General features: G+C 52.8%; 4 protein-coding genes across 4 annotated transcripts; 3 read left to right on the top strand and 1 right to left on the bottom strand.

Annotated features, from left to right (window-relative positions):
• Positions 1-1,173: 1,173 nt before the first annotated feature.
• On the bottom strand, positions 1,174-5,427 carry GUITHDRAFT_138613 (hypothetical protein; the record flags this gene model as incomplete). Its single annotated transcript, XM_005833081.1, has 17 exons — positions 1,174-1,252; positions 1,296-1,401; positions 1,445-1,515; positions 1,585-1,652; positions 1,794-1,857; positions 1,902-2,005; positions 2,105-2,195; positions 2,247-2,335; positions 2,384-2,430; positions 2,537-2,552; positions 2,706-2,785; positions 2,918-2,957; positions 2,998-3,060; positions 3,109-3,171; positions 3,225-3,273; positions 3,844-3,889; positions 3,981-5,427. The coding sequence occupies 17 exons, from the start codon at positions 5,425-5,427 to the stop codon at positions 1,174-1,176; spliced, it is 2,523 nt and encodes an 840-aa protein (XP_005833138.1).
• A 96-nt stretch (positions 5,428-5,523) lies between these two features.
• On the top strand, positions 5,524-7,398 carry GUITHDRAFT_152547 (hypothetical protein). The gene is made up of 12 exons (XM_005833080.1): positions 5,524-5,568; positions 5,615-6,006; positions 6,049-6,127; positions 6,178-6,239; positions 6,292-6,347; positions 6,397-6,468; positions 6,522-6,597; positions 6,639-6,686; positions 6,729-6,886; positions 6,938-7,046; positions 7,098-7,170; positions 7,219-7,398. The coding sequence occupies exons 2-12, from the start codon at positions 5,713-5,715 to the stop codon at positions 7,224-7,226; spliced, it is 1,035 nt and encodes a 344-aa protein (XP_005833137.1). The 5' UTR covers positions 5,524-5,568; positions 5,615-5,712; the 3' UTR covers positions 7,227-7,398.
• Positions 7,399-8,528: 1,130 nt separating this feature from the next.
• On the top strand, positions 8,529-11,109 carry GUITHDRAFT_163123 (hypothetical protein). Its single transcript, XM_005833079.1, has 11 exons — positions 8,529-8,605; positions 8,656-8,758; positions 8,815-8,859; positions 8,909-8,968; positions 9,025-9,107; positions 9,155-9,234; positions 9,280-9,322; positions 9,384-9,412; positions 9,466-10,528; positions 10,571-10,657; positions 10,719-11,109. Exons 1-11 carry the CDS (start codon positions 8,561-8,563, stop codon positions 10,818-10,820), a joined length of 1,740 nt encoding a protein of 579 aa, XP_005833136.1. The 5' UTR covers positions 8,529-8,560; the 3' UTR covers positions 10,821-11,109.
• A 590-nt stretch (positions 11,110-11,699) lies between these two features.
• On the top strand, positions 11,700-14,625 carry GUITHDRAFT_108188 (hypothetical protein; the record flags this gene model as incomplete). The annotated part of the gene is made up of 4 exons (XM_005833078.1): positions 11,700-12,812; positions 12,864-12,889; positions 12,946-13,904; positions 13,955-14,625. 4 exons carry the CDS (start codon positions 11,700-11,702, stop codon positions 14,623-14,625), a joined length of 2,769 nt encoding a protein of 922 aa, XP_005833135.1.
• Positions 14,626-15,294: the final 669 nt, after the last annotated feature.

Genomic DNA, 15,294 nt, shown 5'->3' with positions numbered 1-15,294 from the left:
GCTGCTGAGATCCATCCTACGCAACCTAGTAAATGCTCGCCTGCTCCTCCTCTCCTCCGCTCCTCCGCTCCTCGGCCCCCAACTACACTCTCTCCTCCTCACCTTGGGGTTCTAGGTCCTTTCCTGTCTTCGCTCGAGCCGCAGGGATGCAAACGCACTTGCCGTCTGGCCCGCAAGCGGCGGAGCCATGGGCGCACGTCTCGTCGCTATTGGCCGGTGATGTCAAAGAATGGGTGAGCTCGCAGCGGGGGAGGGCGAAGGCGAGGAGGAGAAGCATTGCCATGCCACAGGGACGACGGCATGCCCTCGAGACGCCCCCTCGGAAGAGCAACAGGCTTGAGGTCGACTGCCTCATGCTCATTGGCTGCTCGCTCAATGTGCTCTCATGTCGGGTTGGTCCTTGGGCTCGGAGTCAACCGAGTGAGTCCTATGCCTTGTCTTCTTGTCTCTTCTTGCCTTGTCTCCCTTCTCCTCCTACCATCATCTCGTCGTCTCGTCGTCCTCCCTTCCTCGTATCCCTGCTCTCGCCCCCACCCCCCCCTCAGGCTTTCTTGGCCCCGACTGAGGCCTGATGAGTGAAGTTTTTTCTCTTTTACAGACCCCAGGGAAGAGCGAGAGGGGGGAGAAAGAAGGGGAGGGACGAGGGAGGGGAAGGGGAGAGCCGCGCTATCTTGACACAAATCCGATCCCCCCGATATAAAGCGGCTCCCACGCTGGCGGAGTGTGAGGGAGAGGAGCTGAGAGGCGAGCAGGTCTCAGGCAGACGTCAAGAAGGCGACAGTGACCTGCGTCGTCGATCCGGAACGAGGACTCGTGGAAGTCTGCTTTGGAGCCGACGTCTGTGTAGTTCAGCTGCATAGAATGTGAGAACGGCAGGAGGAGAGGAGGTGCGTCTCTTCCTGTCTCAGCAGATCCTCGTGGACAATATCGTTCACTGTCGAGCCCTTCCTCCCTATGTTGCGAACCCGCGAGATAGCTGGTGCTAACATCATGTCGGGTATTTGACCCGTCTGCGAGCGTCTCAATGTGTATTGAAAGAGAGGGAGGAGGAGGAAGAAAGGAATTCAAAGCGACCTGAGCGAGATGAAATATGGACCAGTCCCATCCGTCCAAGAAGTGTAGAAAGTCACTTCTGCAATAAAGAGCAAGGTGAGGCAAAGAGGCCGACGAGTCTTAGTAACAGACTGACTGTGTTATGAGGTTGTAGATGGATCGATTGAAAGAAATTCCCGTGTTGATAACGGCTCGGGTGCTGCTTTACCAGTCAAGCATATCGTAGCAGCAAGCATCCTGACCGGCAGATCTTGTACAAGTCTCTCTCCCTCTCGCTCGCACACCCATGCCGTACGCAGACCCCCCAGCACTGCGGGCAAGCGTTCTGCTGCATTGCGATGAGAAGACCTACACGCCGCGAGTGAGCAGAGCATTAGGCAACATGGCATACGCATGAGCTCAACGTAGTCCGGGGTCACAACATGATCCTCCTCGAGCAAAGCAATGTTCCCATCATACGACCTGCGTCATCACTTGTTCTCATCGCCTCCTCCTCGCCCCTCTGCCGATCCTCGTCCCCTCTGCCATCACCTCAGCTCCTCTACTTCATTCCATATCATGTGCTGCAGCCACCACCAGTGACTCTTAATCGCCAGAACCTGGAAGATTCTCACAGCACAGAAAGAGAAGGAGCAAACGCAAAGAAAGCTTGCATGCAATGAGCCAATGGAACATAGAGAAAGAAAAGAGAAGTAGACAGGAAACGTAGTGCCTAGCTGCATTTGAGAACTCAGAGTCACCGGGCTCATGCTGAGCAGATCTTCGCGGACTGGATGGAAGAGGAGACGAACAGTAAGGAAATCTCTATGAATAAGTAAGAGCAGAAAGAGCAAAGGTGGTATGCCAACATGTTGAGAACTAGCTCGATCATGTCCTGGCGAACTGAGTCAAGAGAGACGACGAGCAGCTTGATGGTTGAGACGCTTCTGGCGGCCTGAAGGCTGCGGATGACCTGCTGTAGCAGTCAGACAACGCTGACATAAGAAGGAAGGACAGGGGAGGAGAAGCACTTTAAGAGGAGCGCCGGTATGAAAGAGAATCGTACTGTCACCTCTGCAAAGTAGAGAGGGCGGTCGTTGACGTACATAGCCAGAGGAAACGTGGTTTCACCATCGTGTTGCTGCCAAGAGCCTCGCGGAGATCTGATATTGGAGCATCAATCATCACAGAGTTCGTCATAGTTGTGAACTTACATGCAGGTCGCGTTGTGGAAGAGAGGAGAATGAGAGTTCCAACGGTTCTGCAGCTGCGCAAGGAGCTTGCCGGTGTTGTGGCATTCAAACTAGACAGCGTGTCATGAGCAAGCATGCTATTTGAACCAGTCGTCTACCTCGTGAAAGAGATCGTTGGAAGATCTTGGCCAGAAAACGTTACCGTCTGCTTCACAACTCAGCTCATCCATATTGATGCATCTCGATGAAATACACGTAAGATATGACAAGTGTGTGTCTTGATTGCAGTGATGTAGTTCGCTGGGAATTACCATGGACTCCAACGGTCTGCAATCATCGTCATGAACCCATCTGATTCATATTAGAGGACAAGACAACACATGACACGACACGACACGACACGACACGACACGAACAGGACAGCACAGGAGCAGAGAGGAGAGGAGAGATTATGCCGTGAAAGATCAAGGGAGCATCAACCTGCATAAAAGCATTCCTCTCTGACAAACTCTCTCGCTCATCGATCTGCATAGACATGGAGGAGACGATTCGGCCGCTCCCTGTCACGAGACGTCAAACTTCAAGCCCTGAGACATGAGCGACTCGCCTGCTCAAGGGTTTTCTCGATGGACTCAGAGGCCAAACAGGCGAACCTACTCCAAGTTATCGCGCTCAGACTCGAATGACGTCACCGGACCCGAGCTTGCTCTGAGCTGAGCTGTAAACCATCCCCTGCCTCAAGTAAGATGAGGCTTGATGGCATCATGTCGACCTTGCGAAAGCAGGAATGAATCTCCTCAGGCAGAGACAAGTCGAAGAGGTCGAAGAGAGAGACCTGGCAGGTAACATGTCAGCCTTAAAACCTCACGCATTATTGTCAAACCATCGTTTGAACCGCGTCCAACCACTTGGTGTACGTGTCGGTTGTGTTTTGCAATGCCTTCATCTTCCAACACAGAAATTCACACCAAAATTTATCAACATCGAGGAATCTAGCACATGATTAGATTCATTCCTCATCTTCTTCTCCAACACATCGAGACTCGAACTGTCACATGTCAGTCACAGGAAGGAACAACTTCAATTGTCTATCACCCGTTCTGCGAGATTGCAGAGATTGCTGCAGATAATTCACGCGGCAGAGGAAAACGACCATACAATTCGCTATACATCGAAGCCTGAGGTCATAACGAAGCAGTCAGTACAAGCTCGGACATTCTGTAAGAGCACTGAGGGGAGCAGCGCGAGAGGAGATGTTGGATAGAGGTCACGAGATGAGATAGCAAATATCGATTACGATGCTTCTCCGATCTCGAAGACGATCTTCGAAAGCCAAGGTTGGCCAGCGCTCTTCGTGCTCTCTCTCTTGCCCCGCAAGCGCCGACGACCTGAATGACTTGAGCTGTTCATCTTCATCGTCGCCCAAAACCATCTGAGAGGGAGATTTCATTGTACTGGCTACAAGCTTTCTCTTGCCCAACCAATTCTATGATGTTGTAAAGCTCCACCGGCCAGTGCCCACAGCTCTGCCAACATTTAGAGTAAGAGCAACAGTTGGTGTACGAGCACAGGTAGCACCTTCGTATGAGGACTGTTGCAATCTTGTCTCCTACACCACCTGCCTGCTCCGTAATCTCGCCGTGATCGGAGAAAAGACAAGGAGTCTGTATGAACATTGATCAGGCAAGGAAGAGAAGTAGAGGAGGACATAGAAGCCACGAAGGAGCAAAACGACAGAGCGAAGGCAGCACGTACAGGTGTAAACTTCAATCTGAGGCTCTTTGCTTAGGAGGGATGCGAGCGGCAGGTCACTGAGACAGGTTGGGAGGGACCATTTGACAGCCTCAGTGAGTGTCAAGGAGCGAGAGAGGAAGGAGGCGATGTTGTTGAACTCGTCGCTCTCTTGCAAGGCATTTCTAAGCTCCTGCGGCGTCAGATGTCCCAACAGAATCTCACGCGTGTAGGAAGAGGCTCCTCTCCTGTCCGGCTTCCTTCCCAACACCTCAGCAAACACCGCCTCTACCTCCTTGAGTGTCTGCCACTCCTCGTCACTGTCGTCAAGCATGCGCACGTACCGACCGACCTGCTCTGCCCGTCCCTTAATGCGGTGAAGTTCCGCATATTCAGAAGAGTTTCTGAGAATCTCAACGACAAGGGAGAGGTTTCCAGTGCTGATGAGGAGGTTTGAGTAGGATTCCACCGCCTGCTGCTCGGGCTCTCGGAGCAGCTCGTCCAAGAAGGCCTTTTCTACCATCGTTCCTGCTGACGTGCAATCGAATCTCTTGCACCTCCCCTTGTATTCGTCACTTTCTTGCAGGATTGCTCTCATGTGCTGAGCAGTCTTCCCCTCATTGAGGATCAGACTCGAGTATGCCTTCAACCCTGCTGTATCTGCTGGCCTTCCCAACCATCGCATGTATGCATCATCCACTAGCTTGTTGCAGACATGGACAAGAATACGAAGAGCTTGATCAACAGTCTTGGAGGCCAACAACTGCAACGAATTCCATCGTGTCAACAACTCCAAGGCTTCACTCTCGGGCCTTGTATCGTTGCACAGCCACCATAAGGTGATGTTGCATTGCGTCGTTGCCAATCGAATCGCACTTGTCAAGTCAGGCAGGTCAATTTCACGCGTTTCAACCTCTTGCAGGCGATCCTCTGTCCACGCATCGAACAGGGTAATCTGTTGCTGCAACGCATCACAGAGCAAAGCTGTATTCACTCTGCTTCTGAGAGATAGCTCAGAGGCGAACATGTTGACCGCAATCTCATACTCCCAGTCTTCGAGCATTCTCTTTGCTACAGACCTGACGCAGCTTCTCATCTTCGCGTATCGTTTATGGCTGGGGTGTCTCGCTAATCGTTCAGCCACGAGTGCGACGATGCTGCGGCAGTTCTCCTGGTCCACTGGTCGAACCAACAAGTAAGAACGCATGACGACGGTGTCATGGTGGAATGGAACCGCAAACTCCCGCGGACACAGATCGAACCGCGGGCCAAGGAAGCTGTGATAGATGCGGCCAGACAAGAAACCAGGCGAGACAGCAGGAGGGAGACAAGTTGAGGTCACGATAGCAGGAAAGGACCAGGAGTCTTCATGGTGTCCTAACTGACGCAGAACGCCGAGATCTCTCTTCTCTTCTCCTCCCACTGCATGCATCACCAGCAGAAAAGCCGCCAGGCAGCGCGAGCATTGCATCTATGAATCTCGCTACTCCCTCAGCATGGAGAAATCTCCGAGGTTCGGAGCTCAACAAAAAACTGGAAGTTGTTTCCGGGATGATGGTTGACCAATGCAAGATACTATCCCTTCCGGTGCCGTACCAGCTGCCATCCCCATGTGGGTGCCCATGCCGATGTCGTGCAGGAGTTACATGCTGTGACAGAGACCCTGGCTCGGGACTGTTCGATGAGAGGAGCAGGAGCAGGGGTAAGAGCAGGAGCAGGAGTAAGAGCAGCAGCAGGATGATTGACTTGTGGCTTCATGCTCTGCCCGCCTCCGGGTAGAGGAATTGGGATGGTGCCCGGGCTACCATGGTGCCCGGGCTCGAGGCAGAGGCTGCTTGATATGAGCATACTTGTTCTCTCACTCTTGCTGTTCGCCTCGTCCTTGGGACATGTTCCACAGCACGACCTTCAATGGAGGCAGGTCGCTCAAGAGCTGCATGAGAACAACAACGCGCTCCTCTCCGCGTTGTCTCCCTTGAACCCGGCCCCTCCAGCCCCTCCTCAGCTAGAGCATGTTGACGTCTGCCTGCAAGGAAGCTGCTCCAACCAAGTACTGCTGACCTTGTGGTATTTGAGTTCACGAAAGCACCAGGCGATGCACGGACATCCAGGGACGAGCATCAAGCTCTACTGTCAAGAGCATAAGCAGGCCTTGCACCGAGTGATCCATGGTGTGAGCTGCTCTTGCTGACTCCTCCCACCTCAATGCCCTTCAACGCAGACCTGCCGTTTTCTTCTGGTGTACAGCATAGCAGGCACAGAAGAATCCGGTCCTCGTTTCCCGTGAGCTCCCCTCTTTCTTGGTTGCACAGCAGCGTGACAAGTTTACCTCAAGCAAAGAAGCGACAGAAGGGGCAGCACTCCGAGACAATGGCTCCACAAGAAGTGCAGGTAACTGCTGTCATCAATCAAGTGCTCTCGTGATCGCCTTGCGCCGAAGAGAGGAAGGCTGTTCGAAGCAGCCATGTTTCGGGCTGGTTGGCTCTCCTCCTGTTTACTGCAATTTGCACAGGTATCTAGGACCTCCTCAAATTTTTGCGCTTTTATGCCTGATTGCTCTGCAAGGACTAAGGATATGCAGAATGTCGCAAGTAGGAAGTGCCGCATGGAAAACTGCACGAAGCAAGCCAGCTATGGCGAGGTAGGAGTCAACAGCAAGTGCTTCAGCTGATGGTGTAGCAGTCAGGTGGACAGATTAAGTTCTGTATGCAGCACAAGAATGAGTCGCACGTTGTCCATTCTTGCCGTCTGCGTGGATGATCGTTTCTCAAGGTGAACCTCCGGACTCAGAGCAGTACAAGGAAGCATGGCAGGCAGGCCTGTCTTCTGGATGGATTGAACGACGAGGAGATGGATCTCCTGATGAAAAAAAATGTCAGTGAAATGAACGAGCATGAGCTGCGAGGTGCCGTGCTCAAGTTCCGCACAATGTGACACGTTTGTCGTTTCGCTGTGAGAATGCTTAAGATTTTGCTGCACAGACTTCGGAGCACAACAAGAACTGAGAGTACGATCCTACTAAACTCGAGCCATCAAATCGAGCCATGGGCACCAGTCAGCTCAACTTCCATGCATTTAGCTCGACTATTGGTAGCCGAGAGAGATTGAGACCAAACACGCTGAAGCTTGTGAGTTTTGCAGGAGATGGATTATGATGCGACTACTTTTGACGCAGTCTTGCAAGATCAGTTCGATACGCTCGACAAGCTAAGAGGTCTAGATCTTGTTATGATGTTGTTGGAGCAACTCACGTTCGCTACAGGGTTTTGATGCCACTGTGAACTCTGTGCATCCATACACATTTGCGTGTTTTGCAGCTCCGAGATTCCTCTCAAGGCTTCCGGCGACTCGCCGATCACTACCGGGCGTATCATGACAGTGTACGAGTCAGTCAAAGCCTGTGTCACACTAGCCCTGCCAACGGTGGCAATGAATAAATTAGAAAAAAGAATAACTTCAACTTGAATCCGATCGGATCTCGGCGTCTCAGCGACGGTCACATGTAAGTGGAGGCTATCATCGGAACAATCAACCTGGATTGTCAGTGTGGAGAATGTGTGTAGGCCGCATAGTCGCCGCCGCTCCGACCCGTCCGATCCCCGGGCTGCCCTGCCCCGGCGTCGGGAGGCGCTTGAGGCCCGGTTCAACGAGCCGCGCCGGGCCGGCCCGGCGGGCCGCCGGGTCCGATCTCTCTGAGAACAAACTCCGAGGCTCCCCACCGGGGCCCGGCCCGGCTGCGGCAGGAGGTCGTACCGTGAGCTAGGTACCGAGGTCCTAGTTCAGGTTCTACCATTCCTCTAGACGGCTCTTCTTTCTGGATGCTACCAGCCGTTTCTCATCAGAGCCGCTGAGCGCCACAATGGCGGCAGCTAGGCTTGTGGGCGCAGCTCCATGCAGGGCTATGTCCTTCCTCTCCTCCCCTCCCCTCCTCCCTCTCGGCAGCCTTCCAGCTCTAAGTTTCAGTCTCCTCTTACTCGCGACTCTAGCAGTTCCTCCCCGGACACGCTTTCCCGTCTTCCTTCAAACTCCTCTCAGCCCCACTACTTTCTTGTCTCCCCCCTCTCGGGTCCCTTCCCCTTCCTCCCGAGTCTCCCGCCCCCTCCCACCGCCCCCTCCTGCCCTTTCAATTCTTCATGTTCAGTTAGACTATCTGTCTGACCGAGCCTTGCATTGCTGTAGCCTAGTAGATTGTGTTGCTTTGTGTTGCTGCAGCTTTGCTTCTACTCTCGATGGCGTGACAAGGATAACGTTAACGTGAAAAGTGTTGCAACATGTTCCCATTGTAACTATTCGTTTCCATTAATTTTCAATAGTGATTCCAGGATCTGATTCACGTATATTTGTATCTTTTGCATTCTCCTGTGACGCTTCTTTTTGTCCTTATCTGTTCTGCTAAAATCTTGATCCCATGTAACTTACCTAAACTAGGAGTGATGTAACTTACCTAAACTAGGTGTGACACTGAATTATAGCATTTCGCTGTGTTCTTGTACTTTTCATCTCGAATGAGCCTGAATCTTGCTCACAGTTTGAAAGCTTGCATTGCTGAAGGTCTGATCGTTATAATGGGCAGGATGCCTGTAGATTGACAGCCGTGTCCGCCAATGAGTAGCAACCGACTTTCACCCAAACCTCCTCTTCCTCGACTTGTATGCTTCAAGATCGTCAAGATATCAGACACTGAGTCTGATTGTTGCAGAGTCGTAGGGTCACGACGTCTCCTTCAAGTTCTCCTTCAGCAACGAATCAATCTTTGCCGGAAGGGCCAGGAGCTCAGCAAACTCATCGTAGCGATTCCACAGGTGATTCAGAACCTCACAGGCCTTAGCTGAGTCTAATGTTTCGGCGGTGAACGCAGACCATCCCTCTCCCCAGGCTGATCGCGGGATGATAATCAACACAGGTACAACCTTGCCGCCAAGTGCGGCGGCATGATGTAACAAGCTTGTCAGGATCTCGTCCAAGGCGAGGATTCTCCGGTTCCCCTCCTCTGCGACCTCGAATGTCGGCAGGTTGCTGCAAGAAACGCCGTGCGGGATGTGGCCGTCTCCTCTGACCTGACGATTAGATGCTGTCCCTCCCATCACCCGACAATCCTCTCCTTCCCCTCAGGCTTTGCAGTTCCCCACCAACATCTCTTCGAGTGCAGAGGTGAGGGAAGGCTTTAAGTTGCTGCCCTCCTGAAAGCTGAATGGCAGGAGGAGTCCAGTAGACGAGGTCTAGATGATTGGAAGAAGAGAACAGATCACCTTGCTGCTGCAGTTCTCGCAGCTGCCCGGTACGCGGGCTAGTTGGTGTTAGGATGTTCTCATAAGAGATGCAGGATTTCCCGCTCACCGTCAACTCAATCCAACGCAGACATCAATGTGACTTGTTTCATCTTGCTCTTGCAAGCTGTTCGCGCTAATCCTGAATTTATCACATCAGAGCAAACAAGGAGCAAATGAGAACGACAGGTAACAATCAGATTGACTTGTGCTGTTCTTGATCACTGATAATGAATATTCAGTCGAGTTGTGGGTGATGCTGATGCAGCAGCTTGTACTGCGGTGCCTCAAACAGAGATGGCTGGCTCACAGATCGCTATTCCAGCAGGACAAGAGTATTTGAGGAAAGAACTGGCAAGTTACGGGCAGGAGAACCAGGATTCTAACTCGGCATGCGAACTTCACTATCACGAAACAAGTCTGTCTGAGTCAACGTCGTCGAACGAGGGCGAATGTAAAGTTCAGCTGACAAGTGTGCTTGCCCGTGCTGGAGTTGGCATCATCTTCTCGCTAACAAGCAGCAAGATATTGGTTCATGGCATCCTAAAGAACGGAGGTGCGTCTAGGGCATCAAGAGTGCCTGAGGTAGGAGACGCCCTCCTCATGATACAAGATGAACCGTGCTATGCAAACACGTTGCAAGATCTCGACGCTCACTTTGACCGGCACAAGAACGTCAAGAGTGTCAGCTTGACCTTAGAGGATAGTCACGGCAGTCGTTACACCTCCACCTGCGAGAAATCTCATCCTGATATCCACGTGAAGCACGTCGACTTCGACTTTGGCCCCAAGCACAACGACCTGCAGCTGATCGAGTCTCGCATCATGGGCCACACCTCTGACAGCAAACTCTCCGAGGCCTCTCAATCGCACAGCTTCGCCTCCCATGCGATGGTTCAGACATGGCAGGCTTGCTCAAACACCGCCGATAACATCTCTAGGATCGATGACATTCTTTTCCGCGAGCGGCTTCTGCAGGAGGACTTGAAATTGTATCATGAACGAGCGATGAGGCGATATGCATGGGAACACGAGGAGAGAATTCGACTGGAGACAGAGAGAGACATGTTGCTGCGAAGAAATATGGAGTTCAAAACTCGGTACAAGTCAGCACGAGGTCGATTGAGCGGGCTCGAGAACCGTATACAAGACCTCGAGCTCAAGTACAAGGAAGCTGTTGGGAAGCTCCACACTTTGCACAATCCTTTCTCAGTTGCCGGGATGGTGGTAGAGACAGGTGGTCATGTTACAAAGCACACAATCGCCCCAGAGCTGTCAGATGATGAGAACGCAGATCATATCGAAGTGAGCCCTTGTCGGTCCTCTTTACAACTGATTGCTGCGCAGGCCAACGAAAACCTCCCCGTGGATAACTTGCCAGGCATCGGCGACGAACTTGTGTCCTCTGACGAGCGTTCTACCATGACCGAGCTTGTAAGCTTGCGATTCTATCGGATATGTGTCGCCCCGGACACGTTTGATGCTCCATTTGTAGGTCGCCAGCATGGCAGACGGGCCGAGAGACGACATGCCGACTCCTCACTTCATGGGGCCCGGGTCAACTGGCGTCGGAAAGTTTGCAGGAGCCTACTTTTAGCTGTCGCCAGTGAGTCACGTAACTTGCCGATTTGCTTCAAGTTGCTCACTGAGGGAGTCAGTCCGATTAGCATTCAACTTGTGACGGCCGACCCGCCCGGCCGCCGGGGCCCCGCGGCCCGGGCCCGCAGCAGGCGGGTACGGCCGGGTCCATGACGGTTGGTAGTGTGCAATCGTCACATGGACGAAAGGGGGTGGTTGATAGGCATGAGGAGAGGGGTGATTTATCGGGGAAGCGAGGGGGTGGTCCGGTTGTTGGTACAAAAACTGGGCAAAAGTAAAGCAATCCGAAGAAAAATTTAACGTGTAAAGCATAGGGGGGGTGGGGGGTGGGGTTGTAGATCGGTGACCCCCCACTTTACACCCCTCTGTATCCGAGCTACCGTGATCCAACAGCCTGTAGGGTACCGACCCCGGGACAACAAGGTAGTCTAGAATACCCCCGGGCCCTTTGCGAAAGTTAACAAATGGATCATGGGGTGCGAAAAGGTTCTAGCATGACCGGTGGGTTATTGGAGTCTTGCAGGGGTGGTCAGCTCCTTGCAGCTTGCGTCGTAGGTGGGTCACCGGGTGGGTGGGTGGAAGGCTGAAAGTTACGCTTCGCAGAGGTACTCTGTGGGGAACGAGGGGGTAGTCAGGGGAATAGGGGGTTCACAAGTCAAAAAGATGGGGGGTGGCTCTCAGCAATTGACCAGAGCGCGGCGGCATGCGTAGTTTAGGAAGAGAACAGTACGATTGTTCACGGTGATCGTAAAGGCGCTGTTGCTGTGATGCATTGTCTCTGATCATCATCCGTTCTCTTGTTAACATCGGCCACCATACAGGTTCGAATCAGATTATTTACATGCTTGCGTAAAGCTTGAATAAGCATAGTTGTTGTATGTGCATGTCAGATGCTTGTGCTTCAGTCGCATGGCAACTAGTTTGTTTCAATGGCATGAAATGGCTGAAACTAACATATCCTCCTCTCAGATCCCTCATCATGGCAGCAGCCATCTCCGCGATACGAAATGCAGGGCACATCGTTCACGAGAATGTAGTGCCCGAAGACATGGCAAAAAGTTTCACGCTGCCACCTGAGTCCTCGCGGATCAGAGAAGGACTCATCGATAAGAAACGCGTCGGCTCCACCATCACATGGATGCCGCGACTGGCCGTCTTGACGCAGGAGTGCTTGTACTTCGCGAACCCTTCGACAGACTTGATCATCGATCACATCCCCTTGCACGAGATCAACAAGGTCTTTCTGCAAGAGGATGAAGACGAAAGCAACGATGACTACCAGGAAATCATCATTGAGACTATTCCTGACGGATTCAATAGCGGCAGAGCCTATATTCATAGAGCACTCCGTACAGATGCTGGCAAATGGTCGGAAGCCATTGAAAGGGAATCGAAACATGCACGTTGGGTGCAAGAAGAGGCGAACAGAACTGAAAAAGGACCGTTGGCACTGTGGAGACTGCGTGTTAAGCGCGCTTATGAGAATTCAATAACTCAGACTGTAATTGCAAGCCTCATCATGGCGAGCTTTGCTATGGATCTTGTGCAAGCAGAGATTCTGCCAGAAGATGGCAGTCCAACTCAAAACCTCTTTGATCAGATGGACATCTTCTTTGCCTCTGTTTTCTGCTTCGAACTCGCTGTCAACTTGTTTGCTAAGTCCAAGAACTGGTGCAAGGAGTTTTTATCTGATGGATGGAATCTCCTGGATGTAATCATTGTCAGCTTGTCGCTGCTGACGGTTCTTGCGTCGGGGATTCCCTCGCTCAAAGTGTTTCGACTTATCCGAGTCTTCCGAGTCGCTCGAGTCTTCCGCAAGTTGAAATCTCTCAACAGAATCATCACAGCCCTGGCCTCTGCCGTCATTCCTGTTGCCAACAGCTTCATCATCCTCGCTCTTGTTACTTGTATTTGGGCCGCTCTCGGAACTCACTTCTTCTCCGCAAGAAGTGAAGCTTTCTTCGGAACCTTCTCGAGATCGCTCTTCACGGTGACACAATCACTTATCCTAATCGGTTCTGACCTTGCTGGGGTATCGCAGATGTTTCAAGTTGTCACAGGAGACAGGTAACGATCAACTTTGACTGAGACCGCGCCTTTCAGCACTGACGATGATCATGCAGCTGGGCCTCTGCAGTAACACGGTCGATCTTCGACGGACCGGAGATGAAGACTCAATTCGACTACTGGACCTCTTTCTTCTTCGTGAGCTACGTGCTCATCGCTGGAGTTTTCCTCATCAACGTGGTTGTGGCGGTGCTGCTGGATGAATTCATCACCTCGATTCAAGCCGAGAAGCTTCAGATAGAGACTGAGAAGCGAGAGCAAGAGGAGAAGGAGAAGGAGCTACGTCGCTCCAAGAGCGTGCTCGATCCTCTCTCAGCTCATCTTGCCTTGTTCGTCAACGAAAGGGATCTAACGCAGCGCATCTCGGAGACCTACGAGCGGTTGGACAAGGACGGGTCTGGTGGCCTCAACTTCGAGGAGTTCCAGCGAGGCCTCAAGCAGCTTCCGACCTCTTCGCCGATCCACATCCTGCAGGACGACTTCGAGTTTCTGACAGAAGGAGGAAGGCATTGCAACAGCAACGGCGAGTTCAGCCGTGATCAGTTCCAAGAGATCATGAAAGAAGAGCTTCGTCGATACGCTTTGAGGAAGATGTCGAATGCGATGGCAGAGACGTCGAGCAAGGAGTTCTCTGCGCTGTTTCTGATGATGAAGTTGCTTGCGATGCAGGCGGCACAGCAGTCAGATATAATCAACTCGTGGGGCTACTCAAACAGAGGCACGGGCAGAGTCCTCGATATCTTTCATCAGGTCGACCAGGACGAGAATGGCGTGTTGGACCTGAATGAAGCCAAGGAAGCTCTGGAGCTGCTGGGCATTCCTCCTTCTCTCCATCCACTCGTGATTGCGCGGCTGGACTCTGACAAGGATCATCAAATCAGCAAGGAAGAGTTCATTCACGTCAGTCAGATAGTTGAGGACGAGAACGACTTTCGCCTGAGATCGATCGAAGCTGACGTGAAGGCGCTGAGACAAGATTTCAAGTCCTTCACTCAGTCCCTTGAGAAGGTCCTAGGTGAGTCAGTCTCAAACCAGACCATGTGCTCCCCTTTGACCCTCCCCCAGGCACTCAACTAGGAGTTTCCAGTCAACCAGCCCCATCGCAAGCTGATGCAGCAATCGGCAGGAAAATTCTCCTCAACAGCCAACAGGCAACCAAAGACGTCAAGGTGACTCGCAGCCTCTCCCACAACCCCCAAGTGCCGTCTGCTCCGGAGCCTCTCCCGCCCTCTCTCGGCCCGATCCCAGCGGCCAAGCTTCTGCATGCAGCAGTCTTGGAGCCACCGGCAGAACAAGACCAGGACAAGGCGAGCGGAACTTTTGAGGACTCTTCGAGACTCGTCGACTCAAGAGCGCAACAGCAAGTGATCAATCGAGTGCCTTCCAGCACGTTCGTCCATCGCAGTCGATCGAAATCCTTTGCTGAGAGCAAGACGCCTGAGTCAGCCTCGAAACCGACGTCTGCACCTGTCAAGACGAGCAGCAGGAGCAGAGACTCTTCCGCGATGCTGCGGCACAGAAGCATGTCGCTGTCCTGTAATGATCCTCGCGTGCAGGACCCAGCTCTGATCGACGACCTTGTCTTCGTGCCCCCCAAGACTCACTTCGACTACAGCAGGAGCGGCAGGCAGGGGATACGGGGGCCTCAAAGCTCGAGCCTCTCTCAGCTGCTCACTGTCGACCCTCCCTTGCCTCACTCAGACACCAGCTCGGACTCGCAAAGCAAGCAAAGCTAACCAGGCACAAGCAAGCAAAGCTACCCAGGAACAAGCATGTCCGACAGACAGTCATTGAACATGGCGGTCTTGGCGAACCTGGCAAGCTGACTGCGGCCGCCACCGCTGTGACGGTCATAAGCACCCATAGGAGTGATCAACAAGCCCCTGAGCCTGATACAGTGCCGTGTCAGTGAGGCTCTCGGAGAGCCTGCGGCGGCCGTGCGGCAGCTGCGAATCGTCAAGTTGTGGCCCCGTGACACCGCAAATGATTCAATCACACGGTCACCGGGTGCTAGCCTGTACGCCAGAAATGATTTTTGAGTAATTACATGAAAGTTGTTTTTGAGAGATTTTAGGATTTATATATGGTACAAAAGCTCCTTGCAACCCCTCTGATTGACCCGGATCCGAGGCTGAGCTCAGTGAGCACCGTCACGGTACCCGGTGACAGAAACACTGAACCGTTGAACTGATGAAGAGGAGGCCTTCAAGGCAGCGGATACTGAATGCGGCCGTCTCCTTTAAGTCGAGTACAAGGGTGCACAGCAAGTACACCGAGGGCCCCCGCCACCCGATCATCGGATCTCATGCCGCCGGGGAGCCTCCGGCGGCCGGCCGGCCCGGCGGCGGCGAGCGCCGGGCCCGGCCGCACTGTGGGCATGCCAGTGCACTCGGATAAAATAGCTC

This window comes from Guillardia theta (assembly GCF_000315625.1).
Source record: "Guillardia theta CCMP2712 unplaced genomic scaffold GUITHscaffold_32, whole genome shotgun sequence".
NCBI classification, from domain to species: domain Eukaryota; class Cryptophyceae; order Pyrenomonadales; family Geminigeraceae; genus Guillardia; species Guillardia theta.
Note: the sequence above shows the minus strand (reverse complement) of the source record. Positions and strands in the feature narration are given on the sequence as shown.